This window comes from Molothrus aeneus, chromosome Z (genome assembly GCF_037042795.1).
Source record: "Molothrus aeneus isolate 106 chromosome Z, BPBGC_Maene_1.0, whole genome shotgun sequence".
Lineage (NCBI taxonomy): Eukaryota > Metazoa > Chordata > Aves > Passeriformes > Icteridae > Molothrus > Molothrus aeneus.
Genome location: NC_089680.1, coordinates 62,685,166 through 62,704,431, shown reverse-complemented (window position 1 = coordinate 62,704,431; position 19,266 = coordinate 62,685,166). Strand labels below are relative to the sequence as shown.

At 38.1% G+C, this 19,266-nt stretch overlaps 1 protein-coding gene across 3 annotated transcripts in view; it reads right to left on the bottom strand.

Moving 5' to 3' along the window:
- TRPM3 (transient receptor potential cation channel subfamily M member 3) overlaps window positions 1-19,266 on the bottom strand; it is a 385,669-nt gene that overhangs the window by 18,779 nt on the left and 347,624 nt on the right. For all 3 annotated transcript variants that reach the window (XM_066568608.1, XM_066568609.1, XM_066568607.1), the window contains 3 exons: window positions 15,646-15,774; window positions 13,406-13,657; window positions 8,201-8,375 (listed from right to left, as the gene is read on the bottom strand). In XM_066568608.1, coding sequence (XP_066424705.1) covers window positions 8,201-8,375; window positions 13,406-13,657; window positions 15,646-15,774 — 556 coding nt within the window. The remainder of the gene's footprint in view (window positions 1-8,200; window positions 8,376-13,405; window positions 13,658-15,645; window positions 15,775-19,266) is intronic.

The following is a 19,266-nucleotide window of genomic DNA, read 5'->3' as shown; positions in this document are numbered from 1 at the left end:
TGTCTCTTCAGCTTCAGTCCTGGTGGTTCTACAGATCTCCATAATCAGCTGTTCAAGAAAATAATGGAAACAGCAGCTTACAAATACAAGCCATCTTAGTAAATTTTGCACAGCACTACAGCTAGCTTCCCCTCATCTCCATCAAAAAAAAGTTTAAGTGAGGAATTTCCAAAGTTCTCAGCACTGGCTCAGTTCCTAGTGATTTGATTGGGGGTTTTGTACCGACTTCATGGAAAATGAGGTTTGATGATGCCATATGTAGAATTTCATTGTATGGCAAGAAATCCACATTTCCAGCACCAACCATTGCATCTTCTCGAAAATGTTCTTCTGAACTTGGTTCACTGAGCTTGACATTCACTTGTGGATGTCTGTACTGGCCATCATATTACATTACGTGTGATATTGGTACTTTGTTTTGGGCACTACACATAGATAGTAGCCTATTACACTCAGAACTATTGTAGCCATATGTGACACAAGACTACATGACCTCTCCAAAAATATTCAAGTCACTGAAAAAGAAATCCTAGAGTCAAATACGCGTAACCCTGCTTTTTATCAGCAGCTCCATTATATTTGGGCACGTGGTGTTACCAGTCCTTCCTGTTTGCAAAACCACATTTTATTACTGGAGCAGGCTGAGACTATGCAATTCTTCATTTCTCAGTAAACATCACTTTGCAAATCATTTTAAGGCAGGGCTAGTTCCACACTACTCCAAGCACTGGTTTCACTTAGACATTCAAAATACCATCAGTGAAGTGCTGAGAGTGTGGGGCTCTCTGCTCTTGGCCTTCACCCAGCAGAAACTGCACCATTCAAATCCTCTTGCTATCAGCACTCAATGTGAAACTTATGTCTCTGTTTGTGTGGAAACATTAACTTGCTCATATATTGAGTCAGAGGTACAAAGTCCAATACAACAAAGTACCAAAACCCATTGTGATTTCACCAGTGATAGAACAATCACAGTATCTGAAACCTGTTGTCCTTTTTTGTGCTGAAAACAGAACAAATAATATCTTTCCAAGTAATGAGAAAAAATTTGAAAAGCATTTTTCAAACCTTAGATAAATGAGATCAAAAACTCAGCTCCAACTCTGGTTCCAATTCTATTATCCTTTTTTTTTGCCCTAAAAAACATAGAATTTAATCTAGAAAAAAAAAACAGTTAAGAAGACAAGAAATATTTCTCCAGCTCTACTTGCTTACAAGTGGGTAATCTCTATTGGTTTGTGCCACTCAGTGATGGCCAAATTAGATTTCTTTTGCAGACATGTTCCCACAGTCTATTCTATATACCCATTGTGGTTCAGCTTGTCCTGAAGCTTTGCAGAAGTTTTTCTCTTTTGCATATTTTGTTGTGGGTGCATGAGAATACTCATTTCTTGCCTTACTAATGGAGAGCTAAGCCACCACTTAATGTTCACATCTTCAGCTGCAGGAGAAAACATATGATGTGTGCTCAAAAATGCAGAAGTCTGTGTTCCATGGCATGTCATTGAACATCTTTCATATTTAAACTATGACATTTATTTTCAAAGATTTTTTTCTCCATGGTTAATTAAAGGTGTGCACTCTGCTTCACCCCTGAGGAATCTGTTCCGCCCTTCATGTATGACATCATTCAAAAATATTAATTATTTTTGGAGAAATGAAGTAATTTTTGTAATATGTGCATTAATAGATTGTAATATATTTCAAAGCCCAATATTAACATGTATGCAAACTTGACTCATCTGTTTTACATTATAGCCTTGCTCTAACACAAACCACAGAACACTTAATTCTAGCAAAATGCTTTACTGAAGAAGCAAATTCTGGTAGCATAATGATATGCAAATCTCAGGTAACTGAAAAAGCCAACAGCTCTGATACCCTCAGGCCACTGAATAAAGTTCAGACACTATGTCCTGAACTTAGGCTTTAGAAATCAGTAAATGGTTGGAGTTTTAATTTAAATTATATGAATTAACTTTACAAAGCTTTCAAACATTGCCTCTTGACACCTGTAGATGTACATACTTTTTGCATCCCTTGCTTCCTTTTTCACAATCTCTTTCCATGCTTATTTTCCTTCCTGACTCCCATTTACAGTTTCCTGCTGGGACTTTCTTGCTGCATACCTAACACTTCCTCTTTCCTGTCCAGGGAATAGTTGCAAAAAAACCAAAAGTAATTCAAGCTTCTGTGGGTTTCAGGCCCATCGTGGAGGCAGAGCTCAGAAGAATTTCCCTGCTGTAATTACTGTCATGACAAGGACACTGTTCACATTTAATGTGTGTTGGGTGGAGGGCTTGGCAAAGGACGCTGGTGAGTTTGTGCATCATGACTCTTCCCCCAGCTGCACCCTTCCAGAGCAGGTGTGGGAAATAATGAAAAGACCAAATGGCAAAATTGAACAGCTCTGCCGCTGGATAGCTTTTTGCCTTTGATGAAAACTTCTCCTATAAAAATGGATACCACTTTTACAATACAAACTGATTTGTTTGAAATCACAATAAACTGAGGGATGCTTTCCTGTGTTCACAATTATAAATAAAGTGGAAACAAATAAGTGCAACCAAATAACAAAACCAAATTTTTTAAAATATTCAAGTCTGGTTATTTTTAATGCACCTTCATCATCCTATTTATGAGTATGTAGGCACCTTCCAATTTTGACCCACAATGAACCCAAAAGATGTGAAAGTATTTTATAATTTCTAAACAAAATGTCTAAGCAGCCTTACCAGCTTACCAGGCTGGTAAATATTGAAACCTATTGCCCCCCCCCAAAAATATTAAGTGGCCTTCCTGAAGTTGTTCTCTTCTTCAGTGATGGAGAAAATACTAAAATCTGCAAACTCCAAATTTCACAGAATTACTCTGTTCATCAGTAGAAATATCCAGGGAGTTGAACAGTGCCTCCTTACTTCGAGGTTTCTTTAACTACAGCATTCTGACCATGTTGTTTCTTGACCCAGGCCACATTAAACATGACTTTGAAGGGTCTCTTCAATCTGCTGGTATTTTAATAATAATTTATAGTAAATCCCTGTATTTTTCTTGTTCACTCTAGTGCTTTCTTCCTCCTCTACTCTACTCCTCACCCCATTAAAAATAGCCAACCAAATAGAACTTGAACTACAACATCAGGAGTGCTAGATATGGGAATACTGCTGCAATACAGCCCAGAGTGACTTTCAAAATTGTTTGTAGTCTGTGCAAAAATCTTATCCACTACCTTTGTCTAACAACATTAAAAGTATTGCCACAGGTATGATTTATTCTGTTTTGTACAGAGCTTTCTGTTCTGTTTGTTCTAATTCCAGAATTGTCCATGCAAATGACAGGCCAAGTAGGAAGCTCCTATTGAAAAACATGCAGCCTATAATGTCATAAAGAGTTTAGTATGTAATTTTCATTTGCACTAAGAAATTTTCAAGAATTATAAAACTTAAACAGATCTAAAAGATTAGGAAATTTAAAGAAATTTAAAAGGATTTTGTAGTAATTATAGTTTACTCTGAAGATCATTGAATAGTTAAAACCTGTGTATGAGAGTCTCTCATCTTCTGAAACTATTGCATTCTGGTTACTTGATATTCCTGTAATACAATTGAAAGAGAAAGAGGTCCCATCTTTTCCTCTTAAATTAGGTAGGTTTTTCCAAAACAGAAATAGACACAAACAAGAAATAAACACAATTCAGACTGATCTTCAGATTCCAGATGGCACGTGAAGTACTGTCAGCTGGTAAGAAAATCCAGATGGAAATCCAACCTGTGAGACACCAGGAAAACCTGAAAACCTTCCCAGAAGCCATGTTGACTAACAGCAGGTTCAGTTGCTTGGCCTTCTGAATACAGGAAAATGTGAGCTCTGATGTTCATTTTCTACAGATAACTGCCATTTCCCAAGCTGGCATTTATGTCCTCTACCTACATGATTTTTACCAACAAACTCACATTTCCACTTCAGTATTTCTTATATCCTTTTGTATCCATAGTATTCTGGAAGGGCAGATAGTTTCATCAGGTGAAAAAAAAGTTCTTCATAGGTGAGAACTGTCCCGCGAATGCTCCTAGCTAAAACTGTCAGCACAAGTACCAACCTGTGGTGAACTGAGGGAGAGATTTTACAGTGTTTGTGGGAAATACACTTCTGGACAGGCATTCACTGAAGCAGTTACATGGCTGGCTGCTGCCCCATGGATCCCATTGGGCAGCACATGTCACAGATGGATTAGAAAAGACAGCCTCCAAGTGAGACAGTTGCATATGCCATCACCAGCTCCCTGATTCAGATTCTCCTTCCTCCCCCAGCTATCAGTGGATAATAATATATCTTTACTCAACTACATAATTGATATCAGTCTATTTTTTTTCAATTTATCAAGCTCTTATTATTATTCCTTTCCTGAAATATATTAATTTTTAATTTTCCGACCTTTAAATAATTTATAAATTTGATTAGCTTACTGCCTGCTTTCAATTCTAAGGTCTAAGCCTTTATCTGAACCCCAATAGTTGGTAATTGGAGTTTTCTAGGCCTGAGTCAAAACTCAATAGCTCAAGTTGGTTTCAGTCATGATTGATGTTTCACTTGGACTGGTTCGAGTTTTCCATGAAGTAGCTTGACTATTATAGTATACTATAGTAGCTTGACTATTCCTTGATCTTTACATACTTCCAAAGACTGTTTCATGAAATTGCTAAAACTTCCTGAGTAGAAAACATGGTATGTGAAACCTTCTGTCTGTGCCAGATCAGCTACATAGAATGTCCTGAACATCTGCATACAGTTGTGCGGAAAATATGGTCGAATTAATTGTAATTGCACCTCCTTTGTTTATAGATCAAATTCTACTCATTTCCTGCTCAAACATCTAGTTATGATTGCACTGTGATAGTAAAGTCTGTCTTTTCTAGTTCCCCATTCCCCAAGCCATGTGGAGCTGGGCTGTGGACTTGATGGGTAGCTGGGACTGACAGGGCACCAGCAGCCCAGGATGTCCCCATTGCTAGCAGCAGTCACTCTTCCATGTGCTACTGTCTGTGGCTCCTCCCTCAGCATGTTTTAGGCACATTCAGTGGTTCTCACTTCTCACACTCTCTTCATGCAAGAATCACTGAAGCCCACCATTCCAGTTCTACATCTTTTCATATGGAGCACCTGTTTAATATGACAAGCCTTTTAGATTTTTTAGTGGTCATATTCTGATGAACTGCCTATCTGAGAGGAACTACTTAGAGAGTGGTTTTGCTGGTTTTGTTGACTTAACCTGAAAATTTGAACAGAGATCTAAAAGATTTACTCTCTTCCACCCCACTTTACAACTGATTCTTAGTCAGAAATTTGTAGGTTTGTAGCAGTTATGGACATCACTGATAATAAAGACCACCACTGAATAATGTGTTCATAATCCCAGAAGTGAGGATATAATCTGTCCTCACTTTTGAGTTGAAGATGAGATCACATACCAACAGGACATTAACACATACTCCAGCTTACATGTTTTTCCTTAAAAAATGATATGAATACAGAAACAATGGGTAAAAAATGTAAATATACACTGTTTTAGAGCAAGACATTTAGCAGTGTGTTGAAATAAAAATCACAGTAGACCCACTGGATGAAAAGGCTGCCAGCTGATGAGATGGACTCAGACATTGTATCTGGTCAGCCTTAATGGTATGCTTCACAAATAAAATAAAAATAACTAATTAAATAGATAAAACTGATTTTTCTTTAAAAAAGTACATAAGAGATGTTAGAGTAGCCTACTTTTTTGTACATTTCTCAGATACCAGGATTGATTTCCAGGAGAGTGGTTCAATTAAACATGCTTTTCCATGATCAGCACTTTTACTGAAACCCAAACTTGCTAATAATGTAGCAATATTAAACACCAAAATATAAACAAAATCACAAAGCAACCCTTTTTTTTTGTTAAAATAATACTGATTAAAAAAAGAATGTGCCCTAAATCATGAATATAAATTGGAATTTAGATCTAGCATAACAATTTTAGAACATGCTTATCTTATTTGAGAAAGTACAAACACTGTAGCACTTTAACATGAGCACAGTGGCTGATTTAGCTTAGAACAACATGGAAAATATAAATAACAGCAAATGTTTAAATAGTGAAAAAATGTGAGTATACTAGTAAAACCTTCTGGGTGTCCATTGGGTGATTTTGATTGTGTAACCACATCACCAGCTATTGCTTGTGCTGCCAGTCTATTCCACAGATAACATTTTTGAGACAATTGAGCATCAGACAGACATGACATACTGTACATAATTTGTGCTGGAAGAGTGGCATCTGCCTCTCAGGAAGGAGGAAGTAGGTTTTGCTTTTCATTTTGACATCATCACTTTTACTGTAACTCCAAATTTCCATGACACAGGTAGAAAAACAATATGTCTATATGTAAAGCTGGAGTTTAGGCCACCAGGAATTTTGCTTTCCCTAAGCTTCAGAAATAATTACTCTGCATCTTTTTGCATTATTTAAATGTTGTGCATCTAAATAACACAAATCCTCGTGCAAGGGTGTGCAGTCTGCCACCCTGTTTTCATACTTAAACATCCTTCAGATTCTAAAATTTATGGGTTCTAAACTGTAATCAGCCCTTATTTAAAAAAACCAACAAGAACACTTTATTCAGCCAATTGCCATGTTTGTTGCACTATGGTAGTTACTCAGTACAATATCAATAAATGGCCACTTATAGAGGGACAGACATTATTCTGCTTGTAGAGGGAAGTATTGTTTTAATGGTACAAATCTTTAGTGCTCTAAAATATGCCTTCAGAGCAAGACAAAGTTTTATATCCCCAACTATTATGCCTTTGGAATTAATGAATTTTTAAAAATAAAAGTATAGGGTAAAGGATAAAAATGAGGGAATTGGGTAAAAAGTGAAAACATAGCGAGAAATTTTGTGATTATAGGTATTTGCTTACTTCCTTGCATGCCATGCTGCCTCTGAAAACCAAGTAGGGAAGCAAAGATAAAAAGGAGGTTTCATCTGTATCCAGAATAATGATACTGTGCTAGCCAGGAAGAAGAAGTCAACATGAAACTGCTGCAACATCTGCCATGGGATACTGAAACTACATTCAACTGGGGGCATTATTTGTGATATAGATACATTTACTACTTTTAATCAGATCAGGAATTTTTTTTTTCATTCAAATTTTCTCACTACTGAACAAACAGCAAATAAATTTTGAAAATAATGTCCTTTCCTAAGATGGTAACGTAGAATAAAATGAAATATCCTAAGCAGAGCTTTAATGGAAGCCATCTACCACTGAAAAGGGTACTGACTTCCAAATCCTTCCAAGACTTAAATGTAGTTAAGTAGGAATGATGAACATCAGTTACATGACAGTAGTTGCAAAAGATGACATTGTTTGTGATTCTTAGTTTGGTCATCTACTGCATCATTTCTCATGACCAGATCTCTCATTTGGTGGTAATGCAATGAGTGGGACCCCAAGATTTAATCTAAACAGAAAACCAGCATTTTCCTGATCACCTATCTCATGAATCCTGAGGAGATAATATATTTAATACTGTCTCTCTTCCTGTTTGCCTTGGTGTGAGTACAGTCTTGCTTTCTAAAAAAAATGCAGCAATATTCTAAAAATGGATCTAGTTATTAGACCCAAAGAATTGCATCACAGGGTTTAGCTTAAATGTGGTACTGAAAAGGTAACAGGAAAAGAAAACTCATCCCTATCAAATACAGGAGCTGAAAGGTCTAACCCCTAATTGTTAGACATAATCATCAATATGAAGTTAGACAAAAAGTATTTAGGTCTAAAAATAAACCAAGGGATGAGAAAAAATAAGTGACCTTTTGTGTCCCAGGTACACCACCAAATTCATGTTGGATACCTGGGAGGGGATTCTTGCCACCAAGCTGGTAAAAAGGACACATTTATAACCTTCTCTACATGCACGATAATTTAGCATTACAGATTTCCAGTTAAATGATTGCAAAGTGATGACAGAAGCATGTTCAGAAACTGACACCCCAATACTAGCTGAAAAAATACTTTTGCGACCATTCTCTGTGTTGGAGAAGTTCCTCTATCCAGAGCCATTTATTGAGCAAACACACATGATCTAATAGGACATCATCTGATCAAAGTTGGATACCTGACTTTGGAGTATGAGAATCATAAACTTGCTTACGGTCTATCTGGTCTGCAAACACTTCCCCATAGATCATCCAGTAAGGCATGTAAAAAATGTTTTTCGCCAGCTTCCACGAAGGCTCCTCATTGGGGAAGAGAATTGCCTGTCTTGCCACACCAAAGCTCATCAGAACCACCAACATGATGATGACAAAGTACATCATGTCTATCATCTGAATGTAATGACAGGAAAAACGAGAGAAAAAGAGAGAGAAAGGACAACAATTAGAGGAACTTTTTGTCCATATTCCTATTATCATGAACTGCAAAAAAATAAAAAGTCTGTGAATCTTAGAAACAGAATTTCCAGAAACAAATTTTGAAAAACCGTTCTCATTTACACATAAAAAAAATATTATTTTTCAAAGAAGTGAAGTGGTATTATTGTGTCCTTGGTTTTACCCAGTGTGACTTCCAAGAACAATTCAAATGTTATGAATAGGCTTGAAAATACAGAGTACCATCTGGTCACACCAGTTGCCTCAACAAGAATATATGGGTTCAGTGGAATCAGCAGCCGGGTCTGGGCAAGGGTCATGAGATGATGTTTATAGGCACCACGTGGCAACTGTACCTAAGCAAAAGGACTGACATGGATAATTTTATTCACTGGTAGTCATTATCTCAGAGCAAAGGGAGCTGCAGCTAACATACGGAGGAACGGGTGGCAGAACAGCCTGTTTCTGCAACATAAGGGACACCATGGTGGTAACCAGTGAGAAAGGAAAGCTGTGATACTGGCTGGGATAAAAATCCGCTTGGTGGGGGAGTCTGACAAATGCCACATTAAAAAAAAAATCAGATAACAGACAGTGAACTCTGCTCTTCTCCACTGTTGAGGGCCTCATTCGCATATGCCCAAGATTAACTAATGTTTGCAAACAGTGCCCACCCATTCAAAATGCTCCTGAAGTATGTTGGACAGCAATCCTACAAGATGCTGAATAGATCTGAAGATTAGAAGAAGCACTATTCTAGTAAAGGCCCTCAAGGGAGCAGAACAATGGGCATCAGGCAGGTACAACAGAGATTACCCAAAGTGAATGTGAAAAAAATGAGAGTTGTGTAAAGTCCCTGGTAAGATCCCTTTAAAACTTACAGACTTGCCAGGTCTTCGTAATTGTTACAACTGAGCTGTTTTTCACAGTTCTGGACATAACTTTTGTCTCTAGGCAAAACTCAAGTAGAGAATCCTCTAAACCTTATGAGTTTTATTCCCTTCAGTCTCTGCATTTTCTGGCTCAGCTGAATTCAGCCCTCCCTTCAAGAGAGGCGTGAACCCAACCTGCGCCTCAGCTGGTGCCTTGTGGCTCCATGGGGTACTGGCTGCAGCCTGAGGGCAGGGCTGCTCGTGGCAGGGGCTGCTGGAAGAGGGACCTGCTTGCAGCAGAGGGAGCTGGTACTGCTGCAAGGGTTCTTCAATTTTAAAGCAACCTGAGGTAAAAGCAACACTGGGGAAGTATGTACCAGAGAAAAGAGGTTTACAGGGGAGCAAAGAGAAAAAGGTATGCTTGTGTGTTGAGAGGGAGGATCTAGGAGAAAGGCACCAGTGGAGCAGGGGTCAGATGAGAGAGAATCAGCAAGATGGAAAGAAGGAAACAAGGACAAGTGAAAAAAAAGCAGGGGAAAACAAAAGTCTTGAGGTTCATAAAATAGCAGGAAAGAAAGAAAATAACCTTGGGGACATGAGAGAGGAAAAGAAATGCTTTAAATAGTTAAAAACCAGTGAAGTCAACCATCAACATTCCTCTTTAACTCAGGGCATTAATCTCTAAAAAAAAAATTCCTTTAAGAAGAGAAATTCCAGATCATTGTACTTCAGAAAGCATCCTGAAATGGGAAAGCTTAATAATGACATTTAGTTCTCACTGCTTTCAGGGAACAAACCTAGAGGTGAAACCTGATTCCTCCTTTCTGGTCTGATCAAACTTTGTTTCAGATGGCAATATATAACTTGATATGATGTAATGTAATAACTATTTAAAAATGTCATGCAAACAAATAAACAAAATCAGTATTTTGAGGCATTTTAAGACAATGTATGAAATGCTCCAAATATTTTTGATCAGGAGTCACACGGGTGTGACCTTCTGTTGCAAGAAATAAAATTTTTTGTGCTGTTCCCCATTCAAGATCCACATTACTTTTCTCCTTCTTCAGCTGGGTATCTTCTAAACTCTCAGTAACTTGTCTGAAATAAAATAAAATATATGGACAGATTTCCACTGACTTTAATGAGCATTGTATCAGGTCCTTTGGCCTGTGATGTCAAATTACAATTGGTGTTTTAGCAAGGCAATCTAAAGAACTCATCAGTTATCTGTTTAAAAAATGTTAAACCACAATATTTTGGGGCATAATTTCATAAAGAATTGACTGTATTTCAACTTTGTATTTGCAGAAATGCTAAAAAATGCAGATATTTCCAGACATTAAAGGAACTGATATACCTCTGACTCTCTTGACATTCCACAGTCATGTAAATCAATTTAATTCCAGAAATTTCCTAAAGGAAATTAGATCTATCACTGTGCAGAAATCAGAAAAACAGAAGCATATTCTGTTACTGAAATCAGTAGATAATACTAAGCTCGGGCATTCACTTTCCTCCTTGTATCTTCATTTTTGCTTTAACCTATTGCTTTTAAAAAACTCAAGCCCATTCCTGCTTCTTGCTTAATTTCCCTTGCATGTTTGTTCAGAGTGGCCAGAAGTAAAACTTATTATGGGTATTTCGTTGACTGCAGTGTAGAGGAAGGTGAAGAGAAAGCTACTCAACACTGGAAAGATAGAAAAGCCATCATTTTCCTCCTGTGTCTAAAACTTACAATAGAAGCTCAAGAAAAGGTCTCAGGCATTAAATATGGTCTATTGAGGACCTCAGTAGTTGTGATGTACTTACTTTGTAGAAATATGTATAACCAACTTTATGTCCTTCACAGAGCTGAGCTGAACTTAACACCATTTGGAAGAATGCAAGGAGGTAGAGAGACACATGATTTAAACAAAAATACACAAGAGAGCCCATGGAGCAGCCTAGAGTCAGCAGGTGCAGCTCCCAGGGAGTGCGTGTGTTGCACAAGAGAGTAAGCTGGTGAGAAAATAGATGTGAGAGGCTGATCTGAGTAACTCAAACTGGTTGTGTATTGCATGTGTAGGCAAAGGGGATGTGCCAGAGTGGCTGAAAGTGCAAGGAAAGTTGGACAAATGATGAAAACCAAGCAACTGGAAGGCACAAAATAGAAGAATTTGCCTCCTTTAACAGCTGCCCAGAGCTTCAGAACAATTTGGCTGCTAAATTCAACACCCTCTAATGTAGATACTGAGCACACAGAAGTTAGAGATTTTCCTGCATTTGTTTTCCACAGAAAGTAGAGTGAGGTTTGATTTGTTGTACACATGTGAGTGACAAAGGAATGAAAATGCTATTAATTTCAATCATTTCCTTTCTGCCTGACATAACAAAAAAATGAACCACTCTTTGTACTGCTGGGGGAGTTGGGTTCCTATCAGCCACCTGTAACACTGACTACTAGAAGTTTGTTGCACATGGGCCCTCTATTATTGAACTTTCGTTCACTCTGCCTGTGTTAGCACCACAGTTCTGAAACTTTAAGTGCATGTATCTTTGAAAAATAAAGCTGAGTAGAGGGGTAGCTGTTTTTTCAGAAGTTTTATACACTTTGTATTGTGTAAGCCCCAGTGACCACCAGATCCACTGGCAGAGAGTCCAAATGTGGCAGGAAAGAAACCTTCTAAAGAAGAGTTTTCTCTTTGATCTGTATTCCTCCTGAGTATTTTCACTCTGGAGCTCTGCAAAACTTCATGTCAACCTCCCTTATGCTTTCTTGGAGGAAGGGTACTTCAAAATCCCGTTTCCAGGACATAACAACTCAACTATCACTTTCATGTTTTCCCTCAATCTCTCTCTCCGGCTTTTTTTCCACTAAGCTCTTTTTTCTTTGTCAAACCCAGCACTGTGGGCTTGCAGTAGAAAGCTGGTAAATTGAGGGGATAAGACAATTGTTCCCTGTTGGATAAGGTGTGTAAGTGGAAGTATATTTTGCACTTCAATTTTATACCTGCTCACTGAGCCTGCTGTGACTAATGTAATACCAAGGAGATACTGTAGTCCATGTACTCATACATGTCCCCTTTTCTTATGATGGTGAGGATGGATGAAGCTTTTCTTTAAGGACCATTGTGAGATAAATACAACAGACAGCCTGTTTGGACTTGCTGATTATTGTCCCATACCAAACAGATAGCAGTATTTCATCTAAATGAGTTAATATTAATTTTACTTTTTTTACTTAAAGTGAGCTTCAAGCGGCTTTAATCTATTTAGAAAATCCCAAATCTTAAACCTCAAAATGCATGAAACAGACATGATTTACACAAGAAAAGCTGGATACTGTATGTGAAATGTGTACACATATATCAGCTACATACACAGGTATCCAAATATCAGGGATGTGTGCATGTGCATCTGTAAATCCAGACATTTTCTTTAACTGAAACAAGCAAAATGCTGCTTAATTGCAACACTTCAATGGAAACATGAAAATTGAAAAGTCAAAAGTCAAGCATGTGGAAGCAAATGTCTTTTGATTACTTGTGCATGCATTTACTATTACAAAAGCTGTTAATATTCCTGCTATGGTGTGTATGATTGATGTGGCCAGGGCACAGAGGTTGCACTTATGCCAATGGATTTCTCATGTCACCAGGACACACCTGAACTTCAATGATGGAAGACCATGTGAATGTGGATCAAACTGTAGAAGGGTCAGTCTTAACCATAACCATTATAGTTTTGAACACATCATGACTATCACAACACATTTGAGAGTCTCAAGGTACTACACACCTGAACAATTTTTTCTTTACCTTAACAAACCACCTTCCTTTATAATCACCAAATTTCCTTTGCACTTTCTGCAAGTGAGGCACACAGGGGTGTAGGGTGGCTCTGCTGTTGAAGAGTGATGTCAGAGAGAGAAAAATGATACATCATCTAACAGAAGAGGAAAATACCAATCCTTGATTCTGGAGGTTTTGATTCAGTAAAGCACTGATTTCTAGCCTACATGGAAACACTAATGTAAAAATCATATGGGTGGATCTGCAGCAATGCCACTGGCTAAGGACGCTGAGCCAAAAACACACTGCCAAAGAGAAGAGGTTCACCCAGTGCTGTTACCATTTTCCCAATCATCATGACGTAGGGCCCCAGGTACTTGTTGACGCCGAAGATGTCCAGCAGCCGGATGTACCAGTAGATGATGTTGACACAGTAGATGACGCGGCCGTCACTCCGGAGAGGCAGGTCTTGAAGACGGAGAACCATCCCAACAGAGAACAGGAGGATAGCTATGAGGTCAGTAACATTCCAGTACTCCTGGAGCCAAACTTTGACTTTTTGCAGCAGCTTCCCAGGCTCTGACATGAGGATCTGAAGGACAGAGGAAATGCAGAGGAGAGGAGCTGAGCCGTTTTCATATAAAAGTGAAGAAATCTGTAGTAAGCAGATAGATATATGCCACAAAGGCCAAAAGAAAAGCTGATAGACCCTTATCATCCTTATCATCCAAATATCTCAGGTACTCTCTGTTATTTTTCTCCTGAAACATTCAACCATTCAATCATTAACATGTATCTATGTGCAAGAGATTTTTAAGGACAAGGCAGACAAAGGACTCAGTCTAAAATCCTCACCAAATCAGTAGAAATGTCTGTATGTATTTCCATTTTTCAAATGTATTAACCCTATCTAGGGTCTTGGAATGGAGGGTAAAATACAGAAAGATTTTTTCAATCAGAAAATTCACATTTAAAGAAGCTATAGATTTACAGAAAGTTACATTAAAATATGTATCAAATGACCAAGAAATAATTAATAACTATAAAGCTATGCATCAGAAATTTAATTCAGAGAGATACTAGATACTACTTGGGCCTGTTTTTGGAAATTAGGTTACACAGCCAAGAGTGAAGGTCACAAAACTAAATAATCTTACCTTATGAATTTATTGTCATTCTCCTTGCAAGATCATTTGTGTAACTTGATTGTGTTTCCAAACTACTCTTAAAATTATTATTCAAGTGATCTCCATGAATAAATCCCACCATTTAGAGAGTTACCAAGCTGTTGGTTTTCATTTTCTATATTTAGCCCAAGAACATTTGAACATACTCACACAGTTCCTCAAAAAAGATGAATTTGTTTTTGGAATGAATTTTGGGCTCATCCGTGAAAAATTCCAACATCTGCTTAGAAATCAATTGTGACAAATGTTCTTGGTAAACTTTTGTGGAAGTGCCAGTTTGGGCTGAACGATCAGGCAAAAATCAGGTCACACAACTCCTGAGTGCAGCCTCCTACCTGCTGAGCCAGCAGTGCCTTGGCTCCATTAGAATTGCAGAGGCCTCGTGTGGCTACTGCCACTGCTTTCCTTTCTCTTCTGCTTAATGACATGTACTCATGGGCCACTCAAGTAGGGTCTTTTCCTCTGTTCTTTTTATTTATTATGTAGCATTTACCATACAGTGTCAGAAACCCATCTTTGAAGCCCAAGTGTGGCAAGCCCATTTTTAGTCTAGTCCTCCAGAGCACTGGCTTCAGAATGTACAAACATAACTGGTAACAGATTCAGCCCAGGGGTATAAATGTGCTCTTTCAGCTGAGGTCAATGGGACTTGCATTCACTCACATTAGGGCTGAATTGGGCCTCTGGTGTCACTGTGGAATAAATGGACCTTTGGCTAAGTGAAAGAGGACAGCATTAGGTGGGAGAGACCATGAGGGCAGGGTTAACAGAGCCACTTCACTCACTTTATAGACCGAGTGCTATTTTAAATGCTCTCTCTCTGCTCTATGTGTCTGCTTCTGCATCCTTAGGCAATTGCACACTATTGCTTGACACATCAAAAAAATTTTAGAGTCACATTTTAAGGAATTTTGCTGACCTTTAAGGCTTGTCAGAAGATCCCCTTGTACTTGTGAATGCTATTAAAGGAGCATCACACTGAAATTTGAACACAGAAATTTTGTGGGAGTAGAAGAAGGAAAGGGAGAAAGAAAGGGAGAAAGGGAGAAAGGGAGAAAGAGAGAAAGAGAGAAAGAGAGAAAGAAAGAGAGAAAGAAAGAAAGAAAGAAAGAAAGAAAGAAAGAAAGAAAGAAAGAAAGAAAGAAAGAAAGAAAGAAAGAAAGAAAGAAAGAAAGAAAAAGAAACCACTAATTTTAAAGAAGAGAGATATTTTTTCCTGCTTTTTTTTTAACAATCCATTTGCCTTTCTGAAAAAAAAGGGCAATTTTATGATATGCTCATTCATAAAAACGAACCCTGAGAGAAATAATAAAAAAAGATATTAAAATGAAAAAAATCCCTCAAATCCCATGCTTATTCCTTTTTTACTATTTCTTGGCTGGGAAGACTTTACCTCTCTCATCTTCTCTATTCCCAGAGTGAAAATGTATGAAATGACAATCCACTCCTGAATAGATGGCCAGCGATCCATCTTCACCAACACTATGTAGTTGAACAGCATCAAGTAGCCTATGTATGCCAGCTGTAAATAAAAATATGAGTATCAATTGTCACTATCTATACAACTGAGCTAGGATATGATTTGATATTCTTGATTCTATTGTAACCAGGATTTCACAGACAAAAGAACAATAAGACCATCCCAGGTTGTCTGAAAAAGCTCACATTAAGTCACATACTGTATGGAATCTGCAAAACACATGCACATATGTCCAGCTATATCTATCTCCTCAAAAAGACTTTATTAATGCAGTTCCCTTAGATCATCCCACAGTGATGGCAATCCTAATACCACTGTGTCCACTACTCAGTTAAGTAATGCTACATGAGATTTCTCTCTCATCTGCTTCTAAAAGCCTTTAGTCCTCTAACACTCCTTCTTTGTGTGTCGTTACCCCCCCCACCCCGCCCCCATTCACCTAATCTGAGCTGCCTGGCATTCTGATTCCAGATTTTAGGCATTATTAGAGGTCTTCCTACACAGTGTAGTACTGACCTAACCCAAAGCATGTTTCCTCCCCAAAACACTGCTACTCCTACTCACACTGCTGCAGCAAGGAGCCGGGCATAGCCATGCATTCATTTGCCTTATATTTTTTTGCAATTTTTTTAATTGTGAATGTTTTTCTTTTCCTTCCTAATATATTCACCTTCCAGGTTAATTTTTGACCCAGACGAAAAGTGAATTCAGTTTTTAGTTTCTTTTTCTTTGTTTTTCTGCATGCTGAATGTAATCAAATGGTCTGTCAAAAAAGACAATTTCAGGCAAATTGCATCATCAATTTCCTAAAGTTCAGAGAAACCCTAGTGTCATTCTGGAGCATAGGCTGTAGCAAGGATTCCACTCTGGTTCGTGGAGGCCAGAATCCAGCCTCGTGTCTACTTTGCCTTTCAAACAGCAGCCCTATAAGAAAATGCATCTTAAGGCTAAATATAAGTCAGAGAAAAGATGACTCAGTTCTGTGCATGAACATTTAGTCATTGTGACAGAAAGCTGTAATACATACATCTATATTTGAATTCAGTTTTTATCTCAGTTGTATGTTACTCACTATTGCGGACATGGGCTCACATGTAAGCTGAAACAGGGCATTGAGACTTTTGGGTAGGATTATTTCAATGCTCTGCACATCACAGAATAGAGTTTATAGCTCTATTGTACTTGTTAGAGAACGTCACTTCCACTCTTTGTAAAAGCCACAGGATTCTGGCTTTTGTTCCAGTTGCTGGCTGAGAACACTCAAGAGAATTTGTTCTGTGGGCCATAACTATCAGTTTAGAGGAAGCAGACAGTTGAAGCACTACTTCTTGTCCTCATAAAACAGAGGAGGAAATGATCTCATTTTTCTTTCAGTTTGTGAGGGATGATAGATTGCAATGCACAGTCATTGGAGGCTGCTCTTCCCTTACCAGTCCTAAAGGAAATGGAGAGCAATGTAGACCAACACTGGAGTTAGGAGAACCTCTGTCTGGGCAGGCAGAACTGGATACACACCTCCCTAGTGGAAATAGCACCTTCTAATACAGAGCAAAAAACCAGGTGATACTGTTACTTAACACTCCTTTTAGACCTTATTGATTACTAATTGTCAGGAAATCTACTTTGATCCGCTTCAGCAGCCTTTGGTGAGCTGGTGAGCTTTGCAGTCAGTATGGCAAAAGAATGAGGGCACAGAGATTACAAAAGTCACAGAAACTGCAAGAATCTTAGTAAAAATTGCAAAATATTTTTGCTTGACAAAAGAGAAAGGCATCTTGATTTGTGAGTAAACTTATACTGAAATGGCTCCACTTTGACCCAAGAAATTAGCCCTTCAGTGACAGGGTGAATGACAGTCTCCTTCCTCCCCACACTTCTAACTTGCTCTCACCTTCCTGGAGGTGACACTGATCCAAGACTGTGGTCAAACTTCAGTGTAGCTGTTTGAGCTGGTACTCAAGATTCTTTAAAAGTGCCACAACAGAAGTAGCTGAACCCTGTCTTTTCTTGCTTTTGCCTGGCTTGACAAAGATCTAGGAGCTGCCACTGTCACCATTGGGGACTGAAGAAGCTAAGGAAGGAAGTGCTACTAAGAAGTTTCAAGGGTGGATCGCACCTGGCCCTTTTATGGATGCAGTCCCATTCTATAGAAAATACTGGAATGCTCATTGTGGTAGAGGACACACCGGGAAATTGTACCAATAGGTTAATGCTTCAAGAAGGAGATCACCCTCCTCTTTTCTGATTGATTGCAATAATTAAATGATCATAAACTCTTACTTCCTGCTAGTATCTCAGTTAATGCTAGTAGTAGGGATGCCTAAATATTTTGCTTTTTATGTATTTTTCATATATTTGTAGCTTTTTAGACTACTATTAAATAGTTATATAGTTCCTAGTATTTTTGCTACCATTTCTCTTAGATTTTAGAGTAGTAAGTTAAGTTTCTAACACATTCTTGAAATACTGTTTATTTCTTATTCTGTCTTATTCTTAAGAAAAAGAAGTCTGACAAGGAGCAGGCTTCTGTTTTCTGATCAGAATCTGAGGAGACACAATATGAAATGGGGAAAAGAAGCCCTAGATCAACTCCAGTGGGGCAGTACCCAGAGAAAATAACCTAACCAACTACTTTTCTAACTGGACAATATTTGTTAGTTATGCTAATTTGTTAAACTTATAAAAATTGTACAAATCCAATGCCATGTGAGCTCATCACCACCAGGATACCTGGAAGCTTCCAATAAAACTCAACTTTTTATTTTACTATTTTAACACTGCTGCAAGCATTTTTTGACATTAGGACAGTGGGAGTAGTCAACAGTAGGAGAAGATCATCCTCTTCTGCTCAAGTAATCTGTGGGATGAAACATTTGCATCATGGTTTCCAATGCAACAGCCACAAAACACAACAGAGCAGCTGACTTTTGAAATTGCTTCATATCTAAAGAGAAAGGCTAAAGTTGGTGGGGAGCTGTTGGTTTGTGTTGTTTTTTGAGGTTTTTTTTTGATTGGTTTGTTTTGGGATTGTTTTTGAGAAAAAGTTGTCTAGTATCTGCTAGTCAAATGTTTCTTACTCAAATATCTCATTTAACTTGCTCTTGTGTATTTAAGAATGAAGATGAATACAGCTATATAGTAATAGAGATAGGTAAATGCAGAATATTCAATTTTTTTTTTAAGTGGTGTACAATAGCCATAGGACCTTTACATGCATTTTGGACTACAGAATGTAAAATTTGAACGATTTCTTTTGAAATCCATAAATTATATTTGTGCCTGTGTATTTGCAAAATGTGATAGACTGTACAATTTTAATCCTTTTCTGAAACTTGTTTTGCTCTGAGTCTCCAGGTGTTCTCAATATACACAACAGGTCAAACATGGCAGCCAGAATCCACCTTAACTTGCTCTCCAGGTTCAGTGTATCCAAGATCCAGTCTTAATAAATGACCTTGATTGAGACCTGCCTCAGGACATAAAAGTGTAGGAACAAGCCTAAATGGAAATCCAATATTGATTTCTCTCTCCCAT